This window comes from Apis florea, unplaced genomic scaffold (assembly GCF_048593485.1).
Source record: "Apis florea isolate Af1SG1 unplaced genomic scaffold, ASM4859348v1 contig_3203_pilon, whole genome shotgun sequence".
Classification (NCBI taxonomy): Eukaryota; Metazoa; Arthropoda; class Insecta; order Hymenoptera; family Apidae; genus Apis; species Apis florea.
This window is the reverse complement of record NW_028256723.1, coordinates 1054848-1077966: the sequence shown is the minus strand read 5'-3', so window position 1 is coordinate 1077966 and position 23119 is coordinate 1054848. Positions and strand designations below refer to the sequence as shown.

The window sequence follows — 23119 nt, the reverse complement described above, 5'->3', positions numbered from 1 at the left end:
AGCAAGACACGAGGAGACAGTTCCGATTGACAAACCGGCCTCCTGCTGTAGATTCGATCCTCGATAGTACGATCGATCCAAACCGCGTATCCCCATAAACGTAGACGTGCCCGTCCATATTTAATGGCTCGAATTTACGAAAAGCCGGTTGCGCCAGAAACACGATGGAAATAGAGGCATTGTTTCGATCGTGAATGCGCATGCGCGGTCCTCTCGTGCACGCCTCCCGAAAATACCGACAGAAATTTACGGACAACATGGGCAAAGAAAGAGAGAGAAATAAAAACAAAAATAAATGAAAAAAGGAGAAGGGAAAAATACGGAAAACAGCAAATGAAAAAAGAAACGAAAGAAAGAGAGAGAGAGAGAGAGAAAAGGGACGAACGTCTATTTAGAAACGAACCTATGGAGTTTGAAGCGAAACACGATCCAGAATCGCTGTGTATACATTTATCGTGAACCATTTAACGAAGTTCGCGAAATGGACGAAAGATATTTTTTTATTTCGTTTTTCTTTTCTGTTTTTATTTTCTTTTTTTTCACGTCGAAAGAGGAGAAAAGAATAGGTATAATGATAGATTGTAATTTTTCTTTTATGCTAGTATAACCTATGAAAACGCCAACGCTGAATTCATAGCTGCTTATAACGTCCCCAGAGTCGATGATTCGCTTTTGCTACAGGGGTCACCGACCGGTGGACGATCGATAAGGAAATTTAGCGAACATCTCTGTTACCGTGGTCAGAGCGTAGGTCTTGTCTTTTTGCACTTATATGTATGATAGCATAAGTGAATTATACAGAATATTTTAGATTTTCCGGGGTTGTCTTTAATCTTCGATGAGCAGATTCTATGTACTGAAAGCGAATCAAAATTATAATGAAGATATATATGAATTACTGTTCAAAAAGAGTAACATTTTTTAAATTTTAATAAAACTGTATTTTATTCAATTATTAATTCAACCTTAAATTTGTATATTATTATATCATTGTGCTAAATTTTGTTAAAATATTGTAAAGTTTTATAAGAATTCTGATCAGATATTTAAAACGAATATATTAATCATAAATAATCAGTATTTTTAATGATATCGATAATACTATTTATAAATATAAAAAATTCAAATTCAAATCATCGTGAATCCAAATTTTGTATTATCTTATTTCTTTTGTAAATAAGATATAAATTGCAAAAAAATTGAAATATAATAATGGATAAACACAATTTAATTTATCCTATGTCAAATTACTATCTTTCCACAAAGCATTCACGATACTTGTATCATCAATACTGTTTTCATATTCTTGTTATTGGACAAAAATAAAAACAAAAAATTCGAATTCGTTCTTATTATTATGAAAAATCATAGAATATCTATCATTAAAAAGAATTTTTCTATTTTTTTCATTTTGGATGTACATATTAAAAGTAATTCCACGTATCATATACGCATCTAGAACATTAATAAGATTATTCAAAACCATACTGTATACGAGCACACGTAATCAGATCTACATGACACGTCGATGCAACATACCGGAAGAGAAGCAACGGCGTCCCTAACGGAAAAACGATTATCTTCACGGTCGGATTAACGCCGACCCTATTTGTAAGGGCGATCCTCGTTGATGTCATCGAAGCTGCAAGCGAAGGAAATTTCACGGATTCGCAATTTCTCGGTCACATTTTTACCAAATAGAATTGCCAATGTGCCGGAACACATTCGGTCATTTTTATCGATTGTAAGTAATTTTGTCGCCAAGAAATTGATAAAAAAATGATGTTGAAATTACGTGAAATTTTATCATTTTGAAACTTAATTTTTAATTATTTAATTCATTTAAAATATTTCATGTCGTTTTCGTTTTATCGCGATTTATTTATTTATTTATGTTTTGTAAATATTCGAAACGAATATTTAATGTGAATTTTCTCAAAATATAAACTTTCTATGACAAATTTCATCTTATATATTTAATTTATTTATTAAAAAAATAAATAAATAAATAAAATTGTTTTCGCGTGTATCTCTATGCTATTTTCTTTTAAGTTAAAAATATTTACATATTTACATATTTATCGTCAATATAATATATTAAATTTCATATTATTTTGCTAAAAATATTCGGTCACTTTTGTTATTTAAATTAGCTTTTGATCTGAGAGAGAGAGAGAAAGGGGCAGCATTTCTAACTAAGTTTTACTTCAATCCTGACTTTAGATTTAATTTATACAATCAAAATGTACACTTAACGCGGAGTATGCAAAAGTTATGTACAATATTTTAACATTCTTCATCTGTCGGTGTTCAAATAGCGAATATAACTGTGCAACTAAGTTTACATATGTAAAAAACAAAAGAGGGAATTGCGAAACAGGAAGATTAAATACGTACTCAGCTCTTAATTTAAAATCGTAACTTGTAAAAGCTTAAAAAAAATTGCTTTCACGTTTTATTTCAGTTATCACGGTATGTGAATTCTAACTAATTCTGCATTAATTTTAAAATATACGTGTATCTATATTTGTAATATTATAATTTTCTACAAAATTCAATATCAAATCTCCTTCTTTCAATAACAACAAAAATTAACTACTAGTAATATTATTATTCCAACGATTTCATTAATATTTTTATTTAAATGTAATCAAGACAAAAAAATCGAAAGATATATTAAAACTTAATATAAAATTAACGCTAGTTATTAAACAGTGTCATTAATCTTCATTTTTATCAGTTAATACATCCATTATTATAGTTCACTGATAAACCGTAGGGAACATTCGGGTCAGTTAATATTTTTCCTGTCAAGGAATATTTACTGTCATGAAACACTTCATACTATCATTAAACTTTCATATATCATTAACGTGTGTGCGTATAACGTACTTATATATCTTAGATCACCGATTATCAACTACGAACTTTCCATCCTCGTATCTCCATTATTAAACAGCGCTTTATCGTTGAACAGTTGACGATATTATTAACCGTGTGTATCATTAACAGGTGTAACGAACATATTGTGTGTAACATGTCGTCATTGATCCGCGATAATCTTTTCGTTCGGATTAAACTTGAACGTGTATAATATTATAAATCAATACATTTATAATTACGTATGTGATTAACTGGTTTTCCATTCAAGATTATCAATGATCCACGCAACCCCATCATCTATCTATTGGTATGATTGTAAAAGAAAATTTTTTTGATTTATATTATTAAATGATTTTTTACGACTATATTGGTATAATATCATATAAAACATGATAGATAGGTCAAATTTCAAAAGTGTAAGCGAAATTTAAAATAGAATTAGAGAAAATTAAAAGATGCGATGATTAATAAGTTTATTAAAATGATACCATAACGTATAAATTTTAATATTGTAATTATCAATATAGAATTATAATAATTCTGAAGAATTGATATTTTTTTAAAGCATTCGGACAAATAACAATGGCATGTTTGCGGACAGTGTCGCTTTTAATTTTATGCATATGTGTCATCTTTTAGTATTAGACTCAATTGACGACATCTAAGTTTAAATTTTCTGCATGTCCAATTCGATTAGACTCGTTGTTATATGATATAAAATATGCACGATTAATTTAATTCAAATGTAAGCAAAAAGTTAATATCTCGTCAGATAATTTCAAAAAGTTGTTGACGTCTAAAAAGAAACTTTGTCGCATAAACAGAGAATCTGGAAGGGGATATAATATGTAAGTTATTTGGTTCCTTTGGTCAAGAGAAGAAGTTGAAGGCCTAAGAAAATTTTAGTACACCAAAAGAAGTCAGAAGATAGAAGAGAATTTGGCCCGGCGACGCTACGTTATCACGCGGAAACTTAAAAAGTTAATCATCCTCGAATTACTTTCGGTGCTTGGCTAAGTTCGTTAAACTTTTTTCCTACCGTCGTTACCGCTTCTTTTCTGCTCGAATTGGGTCGTATCTCGATTTCCATTTCTATCATTCGAATTAAACGGTGCTCAAACTCTACCAGAAAATTAGTGTAATCAAGTACAACGTTCATTCATCGCTAATTTTCAAACCATGCTATCTTTTTATTTTCTACAAATAAAAAACTCGTGTATTAAATCACATTTCCACCTTCAAGATTTTTATCTCGCAATTTACTTCAACCTATATTCTTCCATCAATCGTATAAAATTCGTTCCCCAACGTCAATTTCGTATTTCCATCTCCTATCAATCAACCAAACTCTCTCCAGATATTCTCGGTCGAAAAACGACGATCATCGACCTTTCAAAACCTTTCGAATATCATAGCCAGATTCATAACTAGACGAAATTCCCTAGCGTCTAAATCCGACTCTTCGTGACCAATACCCTTCTCCTCTTTTTCTCTCGAACGATCTCACGGTAATCTTCTGTAGGTCGGAACGCGCGAATCTACCGCACACACTCCGGATACCACGAGAGAAAGGTGGAGGAGAAAGGTGGAGGGAAGGGGGGAGGAAGGGGAAGAGGAGACGCGTTTCTGCCTGCGGGAACAGTCGGATTCGCGACTTCCGTTCGAGCCAGAACCAGTCGAGAGGGCTCTCGAATTGATTTCCTCTTTTCGCCGTGGGTGTTTCACGTCTGATTCGACTCGGCCATAAATTCCAGGCTAACTTAACCGTTCGCTCGGAAAGCTTTCTTCGTTAATGCCTTGGGCCTGCCTTCCTTCCACCTCCCTCCCTGCCACTTTATCCACCTCTTTCTCCCTCTTCTCCCAATCGTCATCTCTCTCTCTCTCTCTCTCTCTCTCTCTTTTCTTCTGGAAGTGGCAGCTATATCTCGATCGTAGGTATAACTGCCACTTCCTCTACCTTTTTTCTAGGACCTTCGAATGCTCCGCTTGAGAGGGGGGAGGGGGGAAGAAAAGAAAAAAAAAAAAAAAAACTCGAGGTTCTGTTTCCAACGGACTTATTATACCGTTCAATATATTCAACGAAGAATACGAAGCGAGAAAAGGCTGGTGAATGATAGTTATGCGCATAATTTAAACAGCAATTAGACGATTAAGCTTTTGGAAATCGTTCGATGTTCAGTATTGCGTGTAGCATAAGATTCCTGGCATTGATACTTCAAGGACACGTTTCTATCTACATTTTTTTAAGATAAGGAACTCATTTGTTATCACGTTGCATACAACCTTGATAAGTTGTTTTTTTTTTGTAGACGTTTATTTTAAGCTATTTACTATTCCAATCTCATGATATTGACGTGTTATTAATCCATCGATCCTTATTTCTGTTGGTTAAATATAAAATTGAAACTGAATATCGTGATGATTCTTGGATCACGATTTCGATGCTATATAGGTGTATATAAATATCATTTAATATTATGTAAAATACGAAAAGATTTATAATAAGAAATATTTTTCTCATTTTTTTTAATATAGCTGATTCATTTTTCACATTCATTTCTACGTTCAAATAATAACGGTAATTAAAACGATAAAAGTTATTCGTTCATTTATTTCAAATGGAAAACTATTGTTCAAAAAATAATTTAAATAATTATTCTACATTTATTTATTCTAACTTAAAAAGTCAATAAAATTTAATGATAATATACAAAAATAAAGTTATTTTTCTATCGTCGTTTTGACAAGGATTCGCGGGAAAAAGACAGACATTTCGAAACACCTTTAACCTTGGAATCGATCCAATTACATTCCCGTTAAATAGAGAACGAGGAACAGACTGATAAAATGCCAAGTATCGCGCGATTCCATCAACGAATCGAAAAATCACGAGGGAATATGAATATAAAGTTGAAGAGAGCGTGAAATTTTTCTTTTGCTTGACGAATTTATATAAATCATCGAAGCAAAAAAATATGTCGACAAGAATGAATTTAAAACGAGACTTTATTTTTTTATGAAAACTCATTCATTTTTCATAGTTTTTTCTTTTCTTTCTTTCTTTTTTTTTATTTTATGAGTATACGAAGGAAAGGAAGTAAATTTGTTCCAATAATGGCAAACGCACTTAACTAAACATTTCAAGGAAAATATATTTTATATTTAAGTAAGAATGCATCTATTTTACTTTGAAATATACTCGTGAATATATTATTCAGATATAATATATTGAAATTTTAATGAAGAATCTTTTATCAATCAATTATTTAATTGATATAAATAAAAATACTAATAATATTCGAGAAATGAAATTTTCGAATATATATAAATTCTAATAATTAGCATATTAATGATTTCTTAAAAAATATATATATATAATTCATTAATGTAAAATATATTAAATTTATAATTTATGAGATCAATTATTATTTGAGAAAAATAAAATATTAAAATGCATATAATTTTTTTATTAATATCAAAATAATATCATAAAAAATATTTCGAAAGAATTTAAAAAATTATTATTATATTATTATACGAAATTAGGAAAAATTTAATTTCTTTATATTTCTCTTTTTCCTTAGAAAAATCTTTTCCTTTTGAAAAGGATTTTTATTTCATAAAATAATTCTAGAAAAGAAAATATTTTCCAAAAGCCGTAAACGATAAATCATTTAATTGCTCTGTTAAATTTCAAGATTATTTAACGGGGGCATTCTTAACGTAAGTTAACATCACACAACTCTATCACGGTTTTACGACGCAGTAAAAGTTTGGACGAAAAGAAAGAAGACTCTGGAAAGAATTTAGATAGAAAGTTTTTTCATTTTGGACCCGTAATCTTCCTTTCAATTCTAAAAAGAATCAAGAGTTAAAGTGAACTTGAATCTGGATTCTAATTTATCTCATAATTTATCTCATCATAAAAACAAATCGTTCTTCTGTACTACACAAGGGAAGAGACATAAATTAATGTCAATTAAAAAGTATGTATAATGTAAAATAAAAAATTTTAAAGAAATTCAAAAATTTCTTCTAATATCAGGCTATTATTTCTAATATCACGCTTAATTTAGACTTACTACAATTATTTGCGAAAAGCAATTTGAATATAGCATAACAATATAGAGATCTCTTTATAAAATCCCTCTTCAAATATAATACGCTAGATAAATAACTGTTATTAGTCCACCCTATTTTATCTCATCAATATCTCATTCAGTTATATCCTCTTTTCATCCATTGCTGTCCTTAAAACCTTACACTGAGAGGACATGCAAAGAAATCCCTAGAAAACTAGGGAAATAATTGTACGCGTATGTCGCGAATTAAGTATTTACCACTTGTAAGTTCTAGACACTGCACAATATTACAGAACGACTCTTCTCGCTTCATCGTTTCTAGATGGCGCTCTACAACTTTCCTCCGTTGCGTACAGCCGCTGCCTGTAAATTAGCCTTATTCAAGGCTGGACGCAACCCGCGTAACCAACAACTTTTAGCCGTTACGCTGCGAAATTGAGCGAGTCTCGGTCGACACGTCCACCATTAGTCTAACGAATTTGAATCGCAAAGCATGCCATGAATACCGGCTGGCCGCAGGATGCTGTTACTGTACGCATCTATGCAACTGAGTATTATGCCACTATACATCTTGCTGCAATGGTCCATCGCGATAGGCGGTCTGTTTATTGGGCAACCATTTAATACTTTCACGTCCGTGGTTGATCGCGAGAAACAGTATTCTTTCGATTGCGAGATATTAATCCTTTAAGTTTTAAATTATAATATCATTTTTTCACACTTGATAAATCTTTAAAACTTTAAAACCAATAGTGCTTTTAAACTTCCAATACCTCTTCTCGATCATTTTCTCTTATCTCTTTCTCAAAGCTTCAAGCGTGCGTCGAACTTGTATTGCATCTTTCTCTATCGTTTTACGTGATATCTTTCGAGCGGTTGAAGCCTGCGCAGTTTCAATATTTTTTCACAAGACGACCGAAGCGTTAAACCGTAGATGACGAATGTAGTTGTAACACGCGGTGCCACGGATAAACTTTTCTTCGCAAGTTGAAAGCGGGACTTGACTGAACTACTTACTACGTTATAACAACACGCGGCGTTACGGTATACGGCGAAACGGTACTTCGAGTATACACATGCGATCGAGCCTCTACAAATACCGTTCGAGGTTAATCCAGTTCCGTCTTATAGCATTATGGTCCGCCGATCGATGATTATCTTTGGCGGCCCGTAATTCTCTTTCGTAATTTTCCGCCGCGACTTTATGTCACGTTATTAAATAATCGAGTATATATTGAGTAATTTTATTAACGACACGGTTTCCCGTTTTCACAAGGTAAATTAAAAGGAAATTGAAATTTTATAACCATATATAATAAAACTGATTGATTTTGCTTTTCTTCCATTTTTAACGGAATTTATGTTATAATTATATATACAAAAAAAAAATCAAATATTCTTAATTTTTCTATTTAATTCGTACACTACATTGTCATATGCTACACGTAAGTTATACATTCATTAAGCATTCTGTTTCAGAAGAAGGAAATAAAGAAATGAAACAGGAAGATGGAAAAAAACAATTTCATCTAGTTCCATATCCTGCTGGAAGGATACGATTATAGAATCAAACTAGAAAGTTAACAATTACTAATTCAATTAAAATAGAATGAATTTTCTCTTTTCTACGTTTAATATCGAAATCTGAAAGACTTCGATATATTAATATTATTATCGATTAATTGAATTATTCTTACTAAATAACATTGAAAAAATAGATTTTTTTACTTATATTTATCTTTTCATTATAGAGCAATTATACTTATAATTCTGTGCAAATTGACAAGAAGTCTCATGCAATAATCATTTTTATTTGTAAGAAATATTTATTTTCAGAAAATTCGATTTGATCATTTCGTTAAAAATTTTCGGTTAATATTTAAAATGTTCAAAACAATTTTATTCAAAATTATTTAAATAACTTGATATCAAGAGAATCAAAATTTCATATAGATTTAAATTCAAGATTCAAGTATTTATTATTAATAATTTCTTTGATTTTATAAATCCAAGTGGTTTATATTACAAGATTTATCTCAAAGTGCTAATGGAAAACTCGTAATAGAAATAACGCTAATAAATGCTAAAAAATGCTAATAGAGAATTCAAAGACAATGTAAATATAGATGTGAGCATAACTATCTTACATCAACTTCTAATGTTACAATAAGTACGTGGTAAATAAAACTAATTATTTCATATATATATATATGATATTGTTATCAAATATATAATATTGTAATAAAAATAATAAAAAATCTAACAAATAATTATTTGCATCCGGAATTTGAGAACGTTCTAAAACAATTGAAACTTGGACTTTGAGCAAAGGCTCAAGGATACACAGCACGTGCGATACTAACGTTTAATCCAGGTGCAGCAAGCAAAACGTCATCTTGCTACGAAAAATACCAAAGTATCGAATTACCGTTCCAAGTTCGCCAAGATGTCACGTCGTTTGTCTGAATCTAACCTAACCTTGCGATACATTTCTCCGCTATCATACAATTCGTAGTATAGCGGAAACGGACGTGGCGGCTCAAATGTAGACAGGAAATTGCGGACTCGAGAAATTACTGTATGTTTTCAGTGTCGTTGAAACAGTAGAAGTTTATCATGAGAGTATACAGATTCGGGGAACAAAAAAACGAATTGCATAAATATTCGTGATTATTACGTTGAAACGAAAAAGTTTTATCTATGAAAGAAGAAATAATAGAACGAATCGAAAATATAGATTTTAAAATATATAATTAATTACAGATCTAAATTTATATAGTTTTTATATAATAATCTCAAATTAATTATATGTATGAAATTGGAATTGCAAAAAATTTGGTTAATCTTGTATTTTATTTTTAGATGTATTACGAACGTTTATAAATATTTCTAAATATTAATAATTATCTTTTTGCTACATTATAAGTTGTATTATTTGTAATTTATATTATATCATATTCTTAATAAAAATATGCACTAAAATTAAAATATATAAAAAATAAAGTACTTTATTATTATTTTTAATAATGAACGTATTTAAACTTATACTGATATAAGCAGTATTGATGAAAACTTTCAAATACAACAAAACAAAATTCTTTTTTATTGATAATAAAATATAAGAAAGAAAGAAAGAAAAAGAAACAAAATCAAAAGTAACATCAGAAGTAAATATATAATAATATCCTGATGCAAATTTTTCAGAATTAATTATTATATAATACCGATGACCTATGTGGAATCCATGATACCGTGTACATATGTATCATGTGTCACGTTAGAAGCGTTAGAAGTACAGTCTTTACTGGTATTACCTTCACCCAGCTCCGATCCGCTTCTAATCCTTTTATTCTTGCCCCATTTTCTCTATAATCCCAATTACTGCCAGCTATATTAACTTTATGATTTTATTGGGTAATAGAAGGAAAAGAGGAATGGAATGTCATTCTCCTGTTAAACAAAAAAATGTGGCGAAATTCATTTTCTACTCTTAGAAAGATAAATAATCATATTCATAAAACAATCGATTATAAATTATTCAAACAATTCATTAACATAATGAAATCATTATTTTTTAATAAGAAATTATCGATATTATATATTGAATAACCACAGTATTTTCTTCAATTGTATTAATTATTTATATTAGTTGATTTCTTGTATATTATAAATTATCAATGAATTATGATATTTTTAGATAATAACATTTGAAATCAATTCATCGATAATTTTACAAAATACATACTTAACTATATCTGAATCAATGCTTTACTACTGTATTTTATGTTCGTGACAAACATTAATCCCTAGACACAGAATGTCTACCATTTAGTGATGTGTTTGCACTTCACGTTGGCCAACGATTTTCTCGGTTATACCATGTTATAACTCGTTGATGCTGTATTTGTAAAACAAAGATTGAATTTCTATGCGGATAATATTTGTTGATTCTCGACGAGAAACGGGCTATTCCAATAGAAAGTTTAAAGATAAACATAATTTATACAAGAAGATGGAATATAATATATTAGGATGTTCATTATCGAAGTATATACTTTTTAAATATTAAATTCTTTTTACGATTATACAAAAATTCAAGTCAAATAAAATAAAAATAATATTAACATTAATTACAGATTTCCTTTTTTTATGTACAAATATTTTTTAACTTTTATATAAATTTAAAATAATCTCTATAGCATTATCTAAGTAACTACGGTAATAGGACCACCTCTAAATGAGAATTGAAATTTCGCAAGAACCGCACAAGTAGTCCGTGCACACTTTCTCTCTGAGTGTGGTCAGGTGCACTTTTATGAAAGCGTAAAAAAACTTTTGTGGTAATGAAAACGTTATTAGTCAGAATCATTTTAAATCTACTTGCGTATCAAAATCAGTATCATCGTTTGCTAATGATTTTGTTTGATATTGAGTAATAGTATTATCACGTGTGTAATTTATTTTTTATGATAACAAGCTATATGACAAATTACTTACGTTTGAAATGGCGTTTGAAGTAAAATATAAATATAGAAATCTTTTTCTAGAAACTTTTACATAGAAATACAAAAATTGAATTATCAATCAAGGCTTAATTTTCAAAAAAGAAGATTAGAAATAAAAATAAAAATACTTAAAAAAAAACAATTTGTTATTTTGTACATAGGAAAAGTTCAATATTGCTTATCAATAATAATTATGACGAACGACATGTCAAGTTCGAAACGTCTAAAAATGGCGATCCATTATTTTTCTTTGACTCCATAATTTTTAAACGAACTACGCATGAAATTTCGTAGATATTAAATTTAAAATTCTTCGGACGCGGGAGTACGAGATAAAAATACGTTGCCGGTATAATTCGATGTATCTCGTAAATACCACGAAAATGGAAGATCGTGAAAGAACAAATTTAGGTTATCTCGCGGCCGTTCTGAATGCGGGCATGTAATGGAATACACTGCGCGAAATTCGAACGGTTTTGCTCCGCGAACGTGAAACGGTTTCGAGCAAAAACCCCTCGTAAATTGCTTGCCAAGCCGTAACGACTGATCCGCGCCCTCTACAAACCCGCTTTAAACTTATAACTTTGAGATACAAGCGTGTTTATATGTCGCCTCCCTATCAATCTTGGCTAACCTAGTTGCAAAGAAACACGGACGGGTGAAATTGAGAAAGACAACGAGATTAATTCTATCCTCTGCAATCCTTCGAAATTCGTTGTGGATGTTACAAGACTGAATTCCAGAGTTTTTTTTCGGTCGAACGTATTTTTCGCATTCTAAGAAAGAAATTCCAACAATCGAATAAATATTCGAGAAGTATACGTGAATGCCGTTGTACTTACGGAGCGCTGACGTCAAGCATAAAATCTTTGTCTGGCCAGTTCATCCGCCTTTCTACGCGCTCTGTTCCCATCTTATTATCGCTATATATATATATATATATATACATCGCTTCTTTCTCTGCAGCCGTTACGGTTACCGTTTTCCATGGAACCACGCCGCGAATCTTCCTCTGACTTAACTCTTCCCCTTATTATCGTTTGGAACCTTAAGTAATTAATAGCATAACGGAGATAACCCTTGTTTCTTCTTGCGAACCACTATCGTATTGTGTTACATTTCGAGAAAATTTCGTTTGATATTGTGTGAAACGTAATGATTTAATAATTTATTGTGATAATAAATTAATGAAAGGAAATATTTTATTTACGTTTAATATTTTTTCTCGAAATGGTTGTAAGAAAAAATTGCATAAGAAATAAAACAAAATATTTGACGATTATGATTTCATATATATATATATATATATCTCAAATCAATGTGTATAACATCTTCTCATCTCACTATGGGAAGTCTATTTTTCACTCTCTTCTTTCTCAAAATACACGTGTATTATTATATACATATACTTAAATGATGCTTCATAGATATATGTATATTTTAAAAGATTTATTCACCAATTCAAAACTTGTCTGAATATTGCTTTTATGAACACGTTTGATCGATGTGAACGCAACATTATAAATTGTGCGTTTGAATCATGTTTCTCATAGAAGAAAGGATAATCATAATATTCTCAGTAAATTCTGCTTTATTAGCGATGACTAATACAAAGAAAAACACATGATTGCTTTTGGCAGAGTTGCGATTTATCACGATCTTCCTAGTTCATCGTACGAGTCTGTTATTACAGAAATATCGGTCGCGTCATATCGGATATTATCGTGTCCGAAAACGATCGTGAATACCAGTTGCTTATGCACCTGTCCGTTGTGCACAGTCTGTAGTGGTAACGAATTGAGCTGGCAATTGTGATACGAGAATATGGTTCTGATGCAATCAGTTGAATGTAGCCCGGCAATGTATGCTTAACGTATCATGAATTTCACAGGACCTAACTCACGGAATTTGCATTGCCGTGCAATCGCTTTCGTGCCACGAAGTCGATATTTACTGACCAATCAAAAACATTAAATTTTTTTTTAAGCTCTTATATATCATACTATACTATTTAATAAAGCTTAGCTCGAAAGTAAAGCGAAATTGAATAAATTCAGTAGATATAACAATGTTAGAATAAAATAAAAAAAATTCTTTCTCCAAAAGTTAACCTCAAAAGATTATAACACAAATCATGATATGACAGCTAAGTAACGAAAACTGTGTATCGATGACATAATCGCAAAATATAAAAAGAACACATAAATTGAAAAATGAATTAACAGAACGTAAAAAAGTACTGGAACCAAGAAATAAACGACAAGAGCATAACTTTAAACGCAATGTAATAATTTCCTTTTTCTGCGCATATATACATATACGCGCATGCGCGTGAATAAGTATGAAGATAATTCGTAATTGGTAAATCGCTTATTTCGCGTGAAACGTTTCATAGAGTCGGGATATCAAGGTTTTTGTTAAAATATTTACATGACAAACGAATCTCGATATCCCGCACGAACAACACGTGCCACGGCCAATTTTTATTTGCTCTGCGAGTAAACAGGACCGGTTCCTTATGAACCGTGTCTACCGGACCAATGCTTTTCGATGTATAGCCCCATTAATGAGCTTTCCGTACTACGCGTGTAAACAGCACGTGTTTTGTACGTGGAGCAAAAAATACGAGTTTGTTAAAATAGAATCGAGAGGAAAAGACGGCTCGTGAACGCGTGTATATAAGATGCAATTTAAAATACATGAGAAACATTCTGAGAAATGAATTCAACATTTCATAAACAATGAAATAAGCGAACAGATGATACATTTTGACCTTGTTTTCGAAATATAGTTTTGTGTTTATGTAATTAGAGCATAACCTAAATCGAAAAGATATTTTGAATGAAATATACATTCGGTTCTCAATGAAATATGAAATTGTAGATGGATACGAATAATAAGTTATTAACTGGATTGTTACAATATGACATCTAATTCTATGATGCTAATTCATTTATCTCTCTTGATGGATTCAGATAAATGGAATTTTACTTTATGATAATTTATTACAATTTTATTAGATAAGAAATAAAATAATCTTTAATAAGATGTCTAGCTGCATTGAAATGCAAAATACTACACTTAAAATAATTTTTATAAAGAAAAAAAAAAAAACAGATAAAAAAACAAAATTCATTATACTATGAAAAATCAAAATGTGCGATAAATCGAATACATCTGTTTTTACATAAATTTTCTCATTTGTTTTGAACATATTCACATATTACATTACAACTATAGAATTGTCAGCAATTTTCTCTCGAGAGAATGGATAGTTCATACAACTATCCGTGACATGTGATATATTGTTATATATTTTTTTTAAATAAATATGATGTTCATTGTTTTTCATCGTTCTATGATTTTTATTGAAAATCTATCCAATGAAAAGGTAGAAGTGAAATTTGTGTTAATAAACTATTATATTATCTGTTGTTATAAATGTTACGAGTGAGAAGAATGAAATCCTATTAGAATAAAGAGAATTTCCTATGCAATTCTAATGTTTACTGTTAATAAAATATTAAATATTTGAATATTAAACATTGCACGTATGGATCAAATCAATAAATAGCAGGATTTCGAAGGAATTTTACTTTCTCTTCTAAAAAGAAATCTTTCGAATTTCAAATAAAATCATAATTTTTCCATCAATTACGCATAATGATATTTTTCATTACGAAAATGTTTTAATTAATATTAATCTTCCATTTCATTAATTTTTTATTATTATATTCAGGTACAATTATAAATTATACATTTATTTAATCATTCAACTTGCGCAAAAATAATATCATATTATATTACAAGGTATATCTATCTGTGAAGAATAATAAAACTGACCTTTGTTAATACGCTATCCAAATATAATCAAGATTATTTCTTAATAATAAAATAAAAATATCTAATTTGTAAACATGAGTACTATAATAACAAAGAGACTTATATAAGCGGTTATTCAATATTTTTAAATAGCAAATACATTTCTTATACTCTTAACTCAATAGAAATTATTGCTGCAACATTTCTTGCTGCCAACATTCGAAGATATTCTAACAATGCTTATTCAAGATATTATGCTAGTTCTATTGCTATTGTTCTTACGAACAAATCCTTTGTTCCAATATTGTCTTAGCATCAAAGAGCGGGTACTTCTTCGTTAAGTGATGTTATTGACCGATTCGTTAAAAGATATAATACAATTTATTTTTTCCTTCTTTCTTTTTGTTTGTTGCAATTATGTATATAAACTAGTTAAATGTTAAAATAAATACGAATAAATAATAGAACCATAGTGATTTCGAGGAAATTATTCATTATACCGGTTAAATGAAAATTCCATTATAGTCAATATTTACAAGGAATTCAATTACTAAAAAATTTAATCGAACATCACACAATAGAATACATCTATTGTTTTCGATATTTATTCAATCCCAATTTTTTTTCAACCGAAAAAAATAGAAAAATAATTTGTAATCTGTTTTATAACTTTTCAACAATCATATTACACGATATTTTAATCGAATTTTTTTCAAGAAAAATCTTTCTTTTTATTTTTATTATTTATTACCTCCTAAAAGTTATGAAAAATATGCTAAGTTTTAAATTGGTTTAAAAAAATAAACGAGTATACGAAAATAAATGGTATATAAAGGATAAAATAAAATAGAAAAAGAAAGAATATTTTTTAAATTATCCCGTACATGAGTTATCTCGCCTTGAAATTAAGTATTTAAATGTTCGTCAATTGCGTTTTCATTCGCCCGTATTCATTGGGTCGCGAATTGCAAAAACCGAACGAGTCTCGTCTCTGATCCCTTAAAAAGTGGCGTTACCGTTCGTAGCAACATTAACTTTTCGAGTGAACGGCGAACAAACGCGACCACACGCTCTCCGACCGTAGAAAGCGAATGGATTGCGAGAATATCGACTCGTTCTCCGGCAGAATCCACTTTGAAATGGAAACATCAAACGGTGGCAGAAATATAACCGGGAAAAAAGTTGCAGATATCAACGAATCTACTTTATCACTTGAAACTCTTACTGTCGAGTATTTCAATTGCAATATCTTTTGAGAAATATGATCATAATGATTGTACAGTTATTGAGTTTTAATTGTGGCTTTTCTCTCTTTGGTCGTAAACAGAAGTATTATGATTAACGTTGTATTTAATTACGATTTATTATGAAAAGTATTATTTTTGAATATTTTGATGTTACTTATTTTATTATTTATTATAATAAATGAAAAAAAAAAAATACGAATGGTAAGAAAATGGTGGAATCAATTCACTGTATGGATTTTTTTTGAAGCAATTTTTTATATTAGTTATGAATTATGGATAAATTAAATGGATTAATGATAATCGTAGATCATTTATTGAAAAGATACAGATTCTGAAGTGCAGATTATTAAAAAAGTATAAGATTGAAGAGAATAAAGTGTTTCATGTAACATTGGAATTATTCTGGAAAGAGACGGAGTTTATATTCGGAAGTTTCAAACAGTTTTAACTGGGTCGTGAAAGACTAAAGGATCTCGTTCGAATCTACTTTTAGATGTTTTACAGTTGAAGCGCGCGCGCGCACCGACGAATATTTATTCGACTTTTCTTTCGAAACTTTGTTGAAATATATAAAGAACGACAGTAAGAGAACGATTTTCTCTTGTTGGAAAAGACATTTAAATAACGAGGCCACTTGAATATCGTATTATTTATTGCAAGCATAGTTTTTATTTAATATATTTATATAAAAAGAAGAACATTAACGTCTACACGTAAAAACCTATTAACGTTCTTTAACGCTTAAGAAAAGATACAATCCTTTTCAAATCACATTGCCCAGATTTTGGTTTTTGCTTAAAATTTATATTCAATAAAAACTTATGTATATATTATTTTATGATGTATTCTTTGATTGAATTTTTTATTCAGATTATTATTGAACAAAAGAACGAGATATTTTCCTCGTTTTCTTTGTTACAGATAAAAATCGAACTTTGTACTTCTGTAATAATCCTCATCGAATTAATAATTGTCTCAAAATGCAAACAATGGATTTTTAGGAATAAATACGACTCGAATGATATAATATCACGGTGATTCATACGAACAATATTATTCGGAGATTTTTTCCGCTTCACTTATTGCATTTCAACCTTCATTCGTTTTTGATTTCTTTTATTTGCAGAAATTGTTGCGTTATAAAATAACAACAGCTATACACCGAATCACCTTCCATTCAGTGAACAAAATTTAAAATAGTATGAAAACAGAATATCTCGTGAATTTTTATTTTTTTCTTTTTCTTTTTAATAATACCTTTTATCACTATATTAAAATATCTTTTTATCTATGTTAAATATTTTCATTTTTAAAAATATATAATTCTTAAATTTTTCATTTAATATGTGGCGTAAACAAGATCGATAAATAAAAAATATCGAACTTGGAAAATTATTAAATATGTTTGTTGCATTTAGATCAAAAAGAATTCATTAAATCGTATAAGAAACAAGAATTATTTTATGCTTGTAAATTTGTATGCTTTTACTTTAATAATTCGAATAATTAAAAATATTTGTTGGCAAAAATTATGAAATCAGCACATGAAATACATATCACATATATCTTTTAAAGAAACGTAGTTATATTCTATAATTGCAGAAATTATAGGAACGCGTAATCGTGTAGATCGAATTCCAATTACGAGATATATTTTTTTCAATTGGATTCTGTTCCCTTGTATGGAAGTAGAACTGATCTCCGAAACATCGATCAGAATTTAATGCATTGCATTAAACTTTTAAATTCAATTACATTACAAGATATATACTAGTAAGGAAAAAAAAAAAAAAAACTCATGAACTTCGCTTAACATTTCGATTTAAGTATTCGTTCTATATTTTTCCTTTTATGCGAGACATAAAAAAAGAACTTTTTATAAGATTCTCTTTGTAGCATATAGATTAAAATTGAAACATTTTCGTTCATCATTTATATTCTTAATTTGAAAACGCTGATCATAATCAATGATCAACAAGAAGAAATCATTCTTATCACAGATATTATCTCGCAAAGCAGTTCAAACATTTATCAACCGACCATCTAGAATGAGACAAGCTTTCATCTTCACAACGTCATCGAATCGCTTTATCCAGAAAAGCTTTGCCCTCGACTTATAGTAGAAGGACGAAGTGAATCGTCAGCTCGTCGTAGAGGGAACGAGCCCGCAAGCACGGTCGACACACATTTCTGTTCAGAGAAGAAAAGCGGCCGACACAGAAAATCGATTTAGACGTTTCACAAAAGCTGATTCGCCTTGATCCGTTTTGCTGGACGGTCTTTTTCCATACGATGGACAGCTCGATTTTTCCCTCCTATATTTTTCCCTCTTACCCCGCCCACTCTCGTATTTCCGCGAGGAGAAAGCGATATAGAACTTTATACGTGTACCACGGGGAACCCCACTCGCCATAGTTTATTGTGCGAGTTAGAAGAAACATTTTTCTCGCGTTATAGCTTCTCGAACCGATCTTTTTTTCTTCTTTCTTTCTCCCTTTCTCTATTTTTCTCCTACGAAAAAAGGAGATACAATTTCGTTCTTTTCTTTAATCGACCTTGACCGTGCTTTGCTCGATAGCCACATGACAATGGCGCGACCGCCGACTGAACCGCGTTCTTCGAGCCTTTCGAACTCGATGCCAACGAGACGTTCCAGCTAGCTTGATAAATCACGTATCCCGGCTTCGAAAGGCGAATCGAATGAGCGTATTCAGCGAAAAATGAAAGAATATCCAAGTGGTGTGGTTAAGAATAGCGTAAGATGTAAATTCATGTGCATGTAACTTTTATATATGAGAGATAGGCAAATTATTTTAATAACGGAGGGGAAAAAATTGAGTCGAGTGGCCGGTTTTTGCCAGTTTGAGGTTAAAACCTTGGATACCTCGTTCGTTACATCACTGCTTTGACCAATTATGTCTAGACTCCTGGGATTCCAAATATGGCTGCCGCCTACGGCAAATAGTAGCCGAGGATATGTATTTTTTTCTTTTTTTTTTTAATAATAATGATACGAGATTACTTGGGATAATATAGTTGAATTTGAAAATGAATTTACGATGGTATTATTCACACGTAAATTTCTTCTTGATGTTAGATAAATAAGTTATTGATTAGTAGATATTTTAAGTTTTTGAAATCGAATTCGTTCGTTCTATTAAAAAGTTGAAGAAAAAACTGATCATTTTTCGTAAAAATAGTGAAAATAATTAAGAATGATTTTTATTTTTCAAAATTAGAAGTTTAGAAAATCTTTCGAAACTATGGAAATTGGAATAAAAAAATATATATAAACATAATTAATAAATAATAGCAATTTTCATCAAAATTTCGATATAACATATATTTTTATATAAGTACATGTTACGACATTCGACACACTATTAAAATTTTGTATTTAATAAGTTTGAAGATTGATGTATTAAATTTTTATTCCGAGTCAAATTGGTCCAAAAGAAACAACAAGGAGATAGCCAGAAACATCTATCAAAAAATTTAATAAAATGAAATGAGAAGGAAGACAACGGTTATTATCAAACCCGACAAGCGTAGCGATGATTTATTAACGCGTACCCTGCCGTGTGGGTCGCATATGTTTTAAGTTTTTGACGTTTACGACATGCACCATCGGTGGTACACGTACCATGAACGGAAAGCAAAACAACGAGTTAACAGAGTATTAACGAATGTGTTAACAATGAACGCGTGCCAACTCGGTCGTCTAATTCGAATTAGAGTGGAAAAATTAAAAAAAAAAAATCTATTTTATTTTACGTTTATTTTAGTAATTAAACACGAGCTTTGTTTTCTATCTTATCGGATATTGTAAAAATATAATCATATAATGTTTACTCATAATCTCTACATAAGATAAAAATTATAAAATTAAAAAAAATGAATGTATTATTTTTCTCTTCTGATTTTTATATAATATTGCATATAATGTTTGATCAAGAACAAATATGTTGATGTTTCCTTCGAGAAAATGTCATTCACTTGGTAAAATAATTAAGTAATAGAGTATCTTTGACGAAATGGCGGGTGAAAGGACTCGTGTTTGCTGCTCTCTCTGGTATCCAGGCCGGAATGATAGCTCGCCATGAATTCCAATTTGTACGATTAATTGTAACGAAACTAAGCTTCCGCGGCATCGCAATTCTCCATGGAAAATATTTCTTGAAAACTCAACAGAACTGATTTTATTGTACTCGAATTTTTTTACAATTGTTATAAACCGAAACATGAATAAATTATTAAAATTTTTGGCTGTTTTAAATCACGCTAAAATTAAAAATTAATTTATACTTGCTTCTGTTAAAAGAAATAAAAATAATAAAAATGTTGAAAAAAATAAATAATTCGAAGAAAAAAGTGCTTGTTATATTAAAAATTTTGATCAATATGTGAATAATAAGAAGGATGAATAATACGTTATAGAATATAATTTTTGTATGCAATATTATAATAAATTATATTTTTGTAATAAGAGATTCGGGATTAATATAAAAAATCGATAAATGATACAATTTGTAATAAATTGATTATTCTAAATCAATCACATAAAAAAAATAAAATCAATAAATTCATAATATTATTTCTTTATTAAATCATAACTTATACAAAATACTAAACTGCATCTAACAAGAATTAAGTTGACCTATGTGCCATTTAAAATTTCTTTTAAATTTTAATTTCAACATAATAAATAGACTAATTCACTTCATTACATATAATGATGCAGTTTTTTTCGTTCCTCCACTAAACCGCACCTATATTGAACATGACCAAATATACACTACATCGCCAATTAATTACAAACAGGGGAGAAGGATCGGGCGATTATGGTGGACACGAAAATAGCTGGAAATAGCGTGCATAATCCGTGCGAAAAGGGGCCGCGCAAATATTTGCATCTATTTTACACTCCATCGATGCCGCTGAATTTTGAATGCATGTTATTTTTAGCAGAATAGGTTGAGTGTATGTCGATCTATTCTTTAGCCCGCGGCTTGTACTTGCTCACGCGCACAACCAACCATATATTCTGTGTCATTATATTGCCATGTATATATACGATCGTTAATTTAATAATTTATACATATCGAGACGTGAAATAAAAACTAAAGAAGAGGAATCAATAGGAGATAGAGGAACACCGATTAACGTACAAAGTATAGGTACTCGGTCATCTCTGTGATACGATTGGTGCCAATTAAACAGCCTCGTTGGCTTCAGTTAAGAGGACACTTCTCACGAGTAGCGACGACTTTGTAAAAAAATACGCGACGATTCTCTATAGTAGACGATAGTAGGTGTAATTCACAAAGCGTGGAGAACGTACCGTCATGACTTTCACAATACAATTAATTCACAATGCTTGGAAGGGAACTTCAGAGAGAAGAGGGGAAAGGGAAACGGCTCTACAGCGTGAGCTCTTGGCGAGAAGAAAGAACCGGTGAAGTTATGATCTTGTTAGAATGACATGGAATATGATCAAAGGTAACTCTTTGTCCATTAATTAGCCAGAGGTGTAAATTTATGATAGTATTCGATAAAAAATACAAGAGGAATAACAATAATAAGTAAATTTCAATAATCACCAATGACGTAAATACCGATTTACGATCGATCAGCAATACTGTATATGTTACCGCGCGAGATTTGGTTTCATATTGAATTATTTTGCTAGTATGCTTCGCTTAAACGTAAATCAAAAAAAAAAAGGTGTGTAATATTATATGTACGTATAACATAGAGATAACAAACAAATGACAGAAAAAAGAAGAGATATTAATATCGTTAATGCGAGGGTGTACATCCGTTGTTTAATCGGAAAAAGTGGCAGTCATGTAGACACGAAAAGACATCTCATTGATCGAACTTTAATTTTACATTGACGGTCCAATGACCATAACTTACTGAATAAGAGTACGAATATGTAAAACGATACTACATGATTTATATCTAACAGCAGCCGAAAATTGTATGAATGCAAAGAATAAAGGAGAAAGAGGAAGGGTGCGGTAGACATATTAGAGCAAGTGACAAGACTCACCTTGTCTGAGGGTATGTTGCGCGAACTCATCGTAGATGATGGCGAGGGTGTCGCAAGGAATCCAGAGGCCGTCCGTAATTTGACCCAAAGCCGACTTCCCGAATGGCACAGGTATTTAACAAATGGTGACAGCAGTGAAAAGCCAGTGTGCGACGCACTTACTCGATGAAAACACACTCACGCACAGCTCACTATTCCGGGACCATTTCGGCCCGAGCCTTCGCTGCCCGATCACACACTCCGACACCTGTCGTTACTTGTACATGTCGGGCGCAAAGTATTTGGGTAACATCTTGCAGATAATACACGGAATACGCTCTGTAGTTTGCACCACACGCACCCACCGTCCCAGTCTCAGAGCCAAACATATAAAATGGCGATCCTGAGACGATGCAGCCTTCTGGGGAAGCTTCGGTCACAGAGTACGCGATTCTACTAGTTGCCCTGTTTGATGCTCATGACAGGTGGCAGTGGGAGGAATACTAGTAGCGCTATCCTCGGCACATTTTGGTACTATATTAGAAA

General features: G+C 30.8%; 1 protein-coding gene across 2 annotated transcripts in view; it reads right to left on the bottom strand.

The window, feature by feature from the left end:
• UBL3 (ubiquitin like 3) overlaps positions 1-23107 on the bottom strand; it is a 70163-nt gene extending 47056 nt beyond the window's left edge. For both annotated transcript variants that reach the window (XR_015292801.1, XM_003693859.4), the window contains exon 1: positions 22595-23107. Coding sequence is in view for 1 of the 2 variants with exons in the window: in XM_003693859.4 (XP_003693907.1) it covers positions 22595-22624 (30 nt within the window). In the remaining variant the exon portion in view is untranslated. The remainder of the gene's footprint in view (positions 1-22594) is intronic.
• Between the last annotated feature and the right edge of the window lie 12 nt (positions 23108-23119).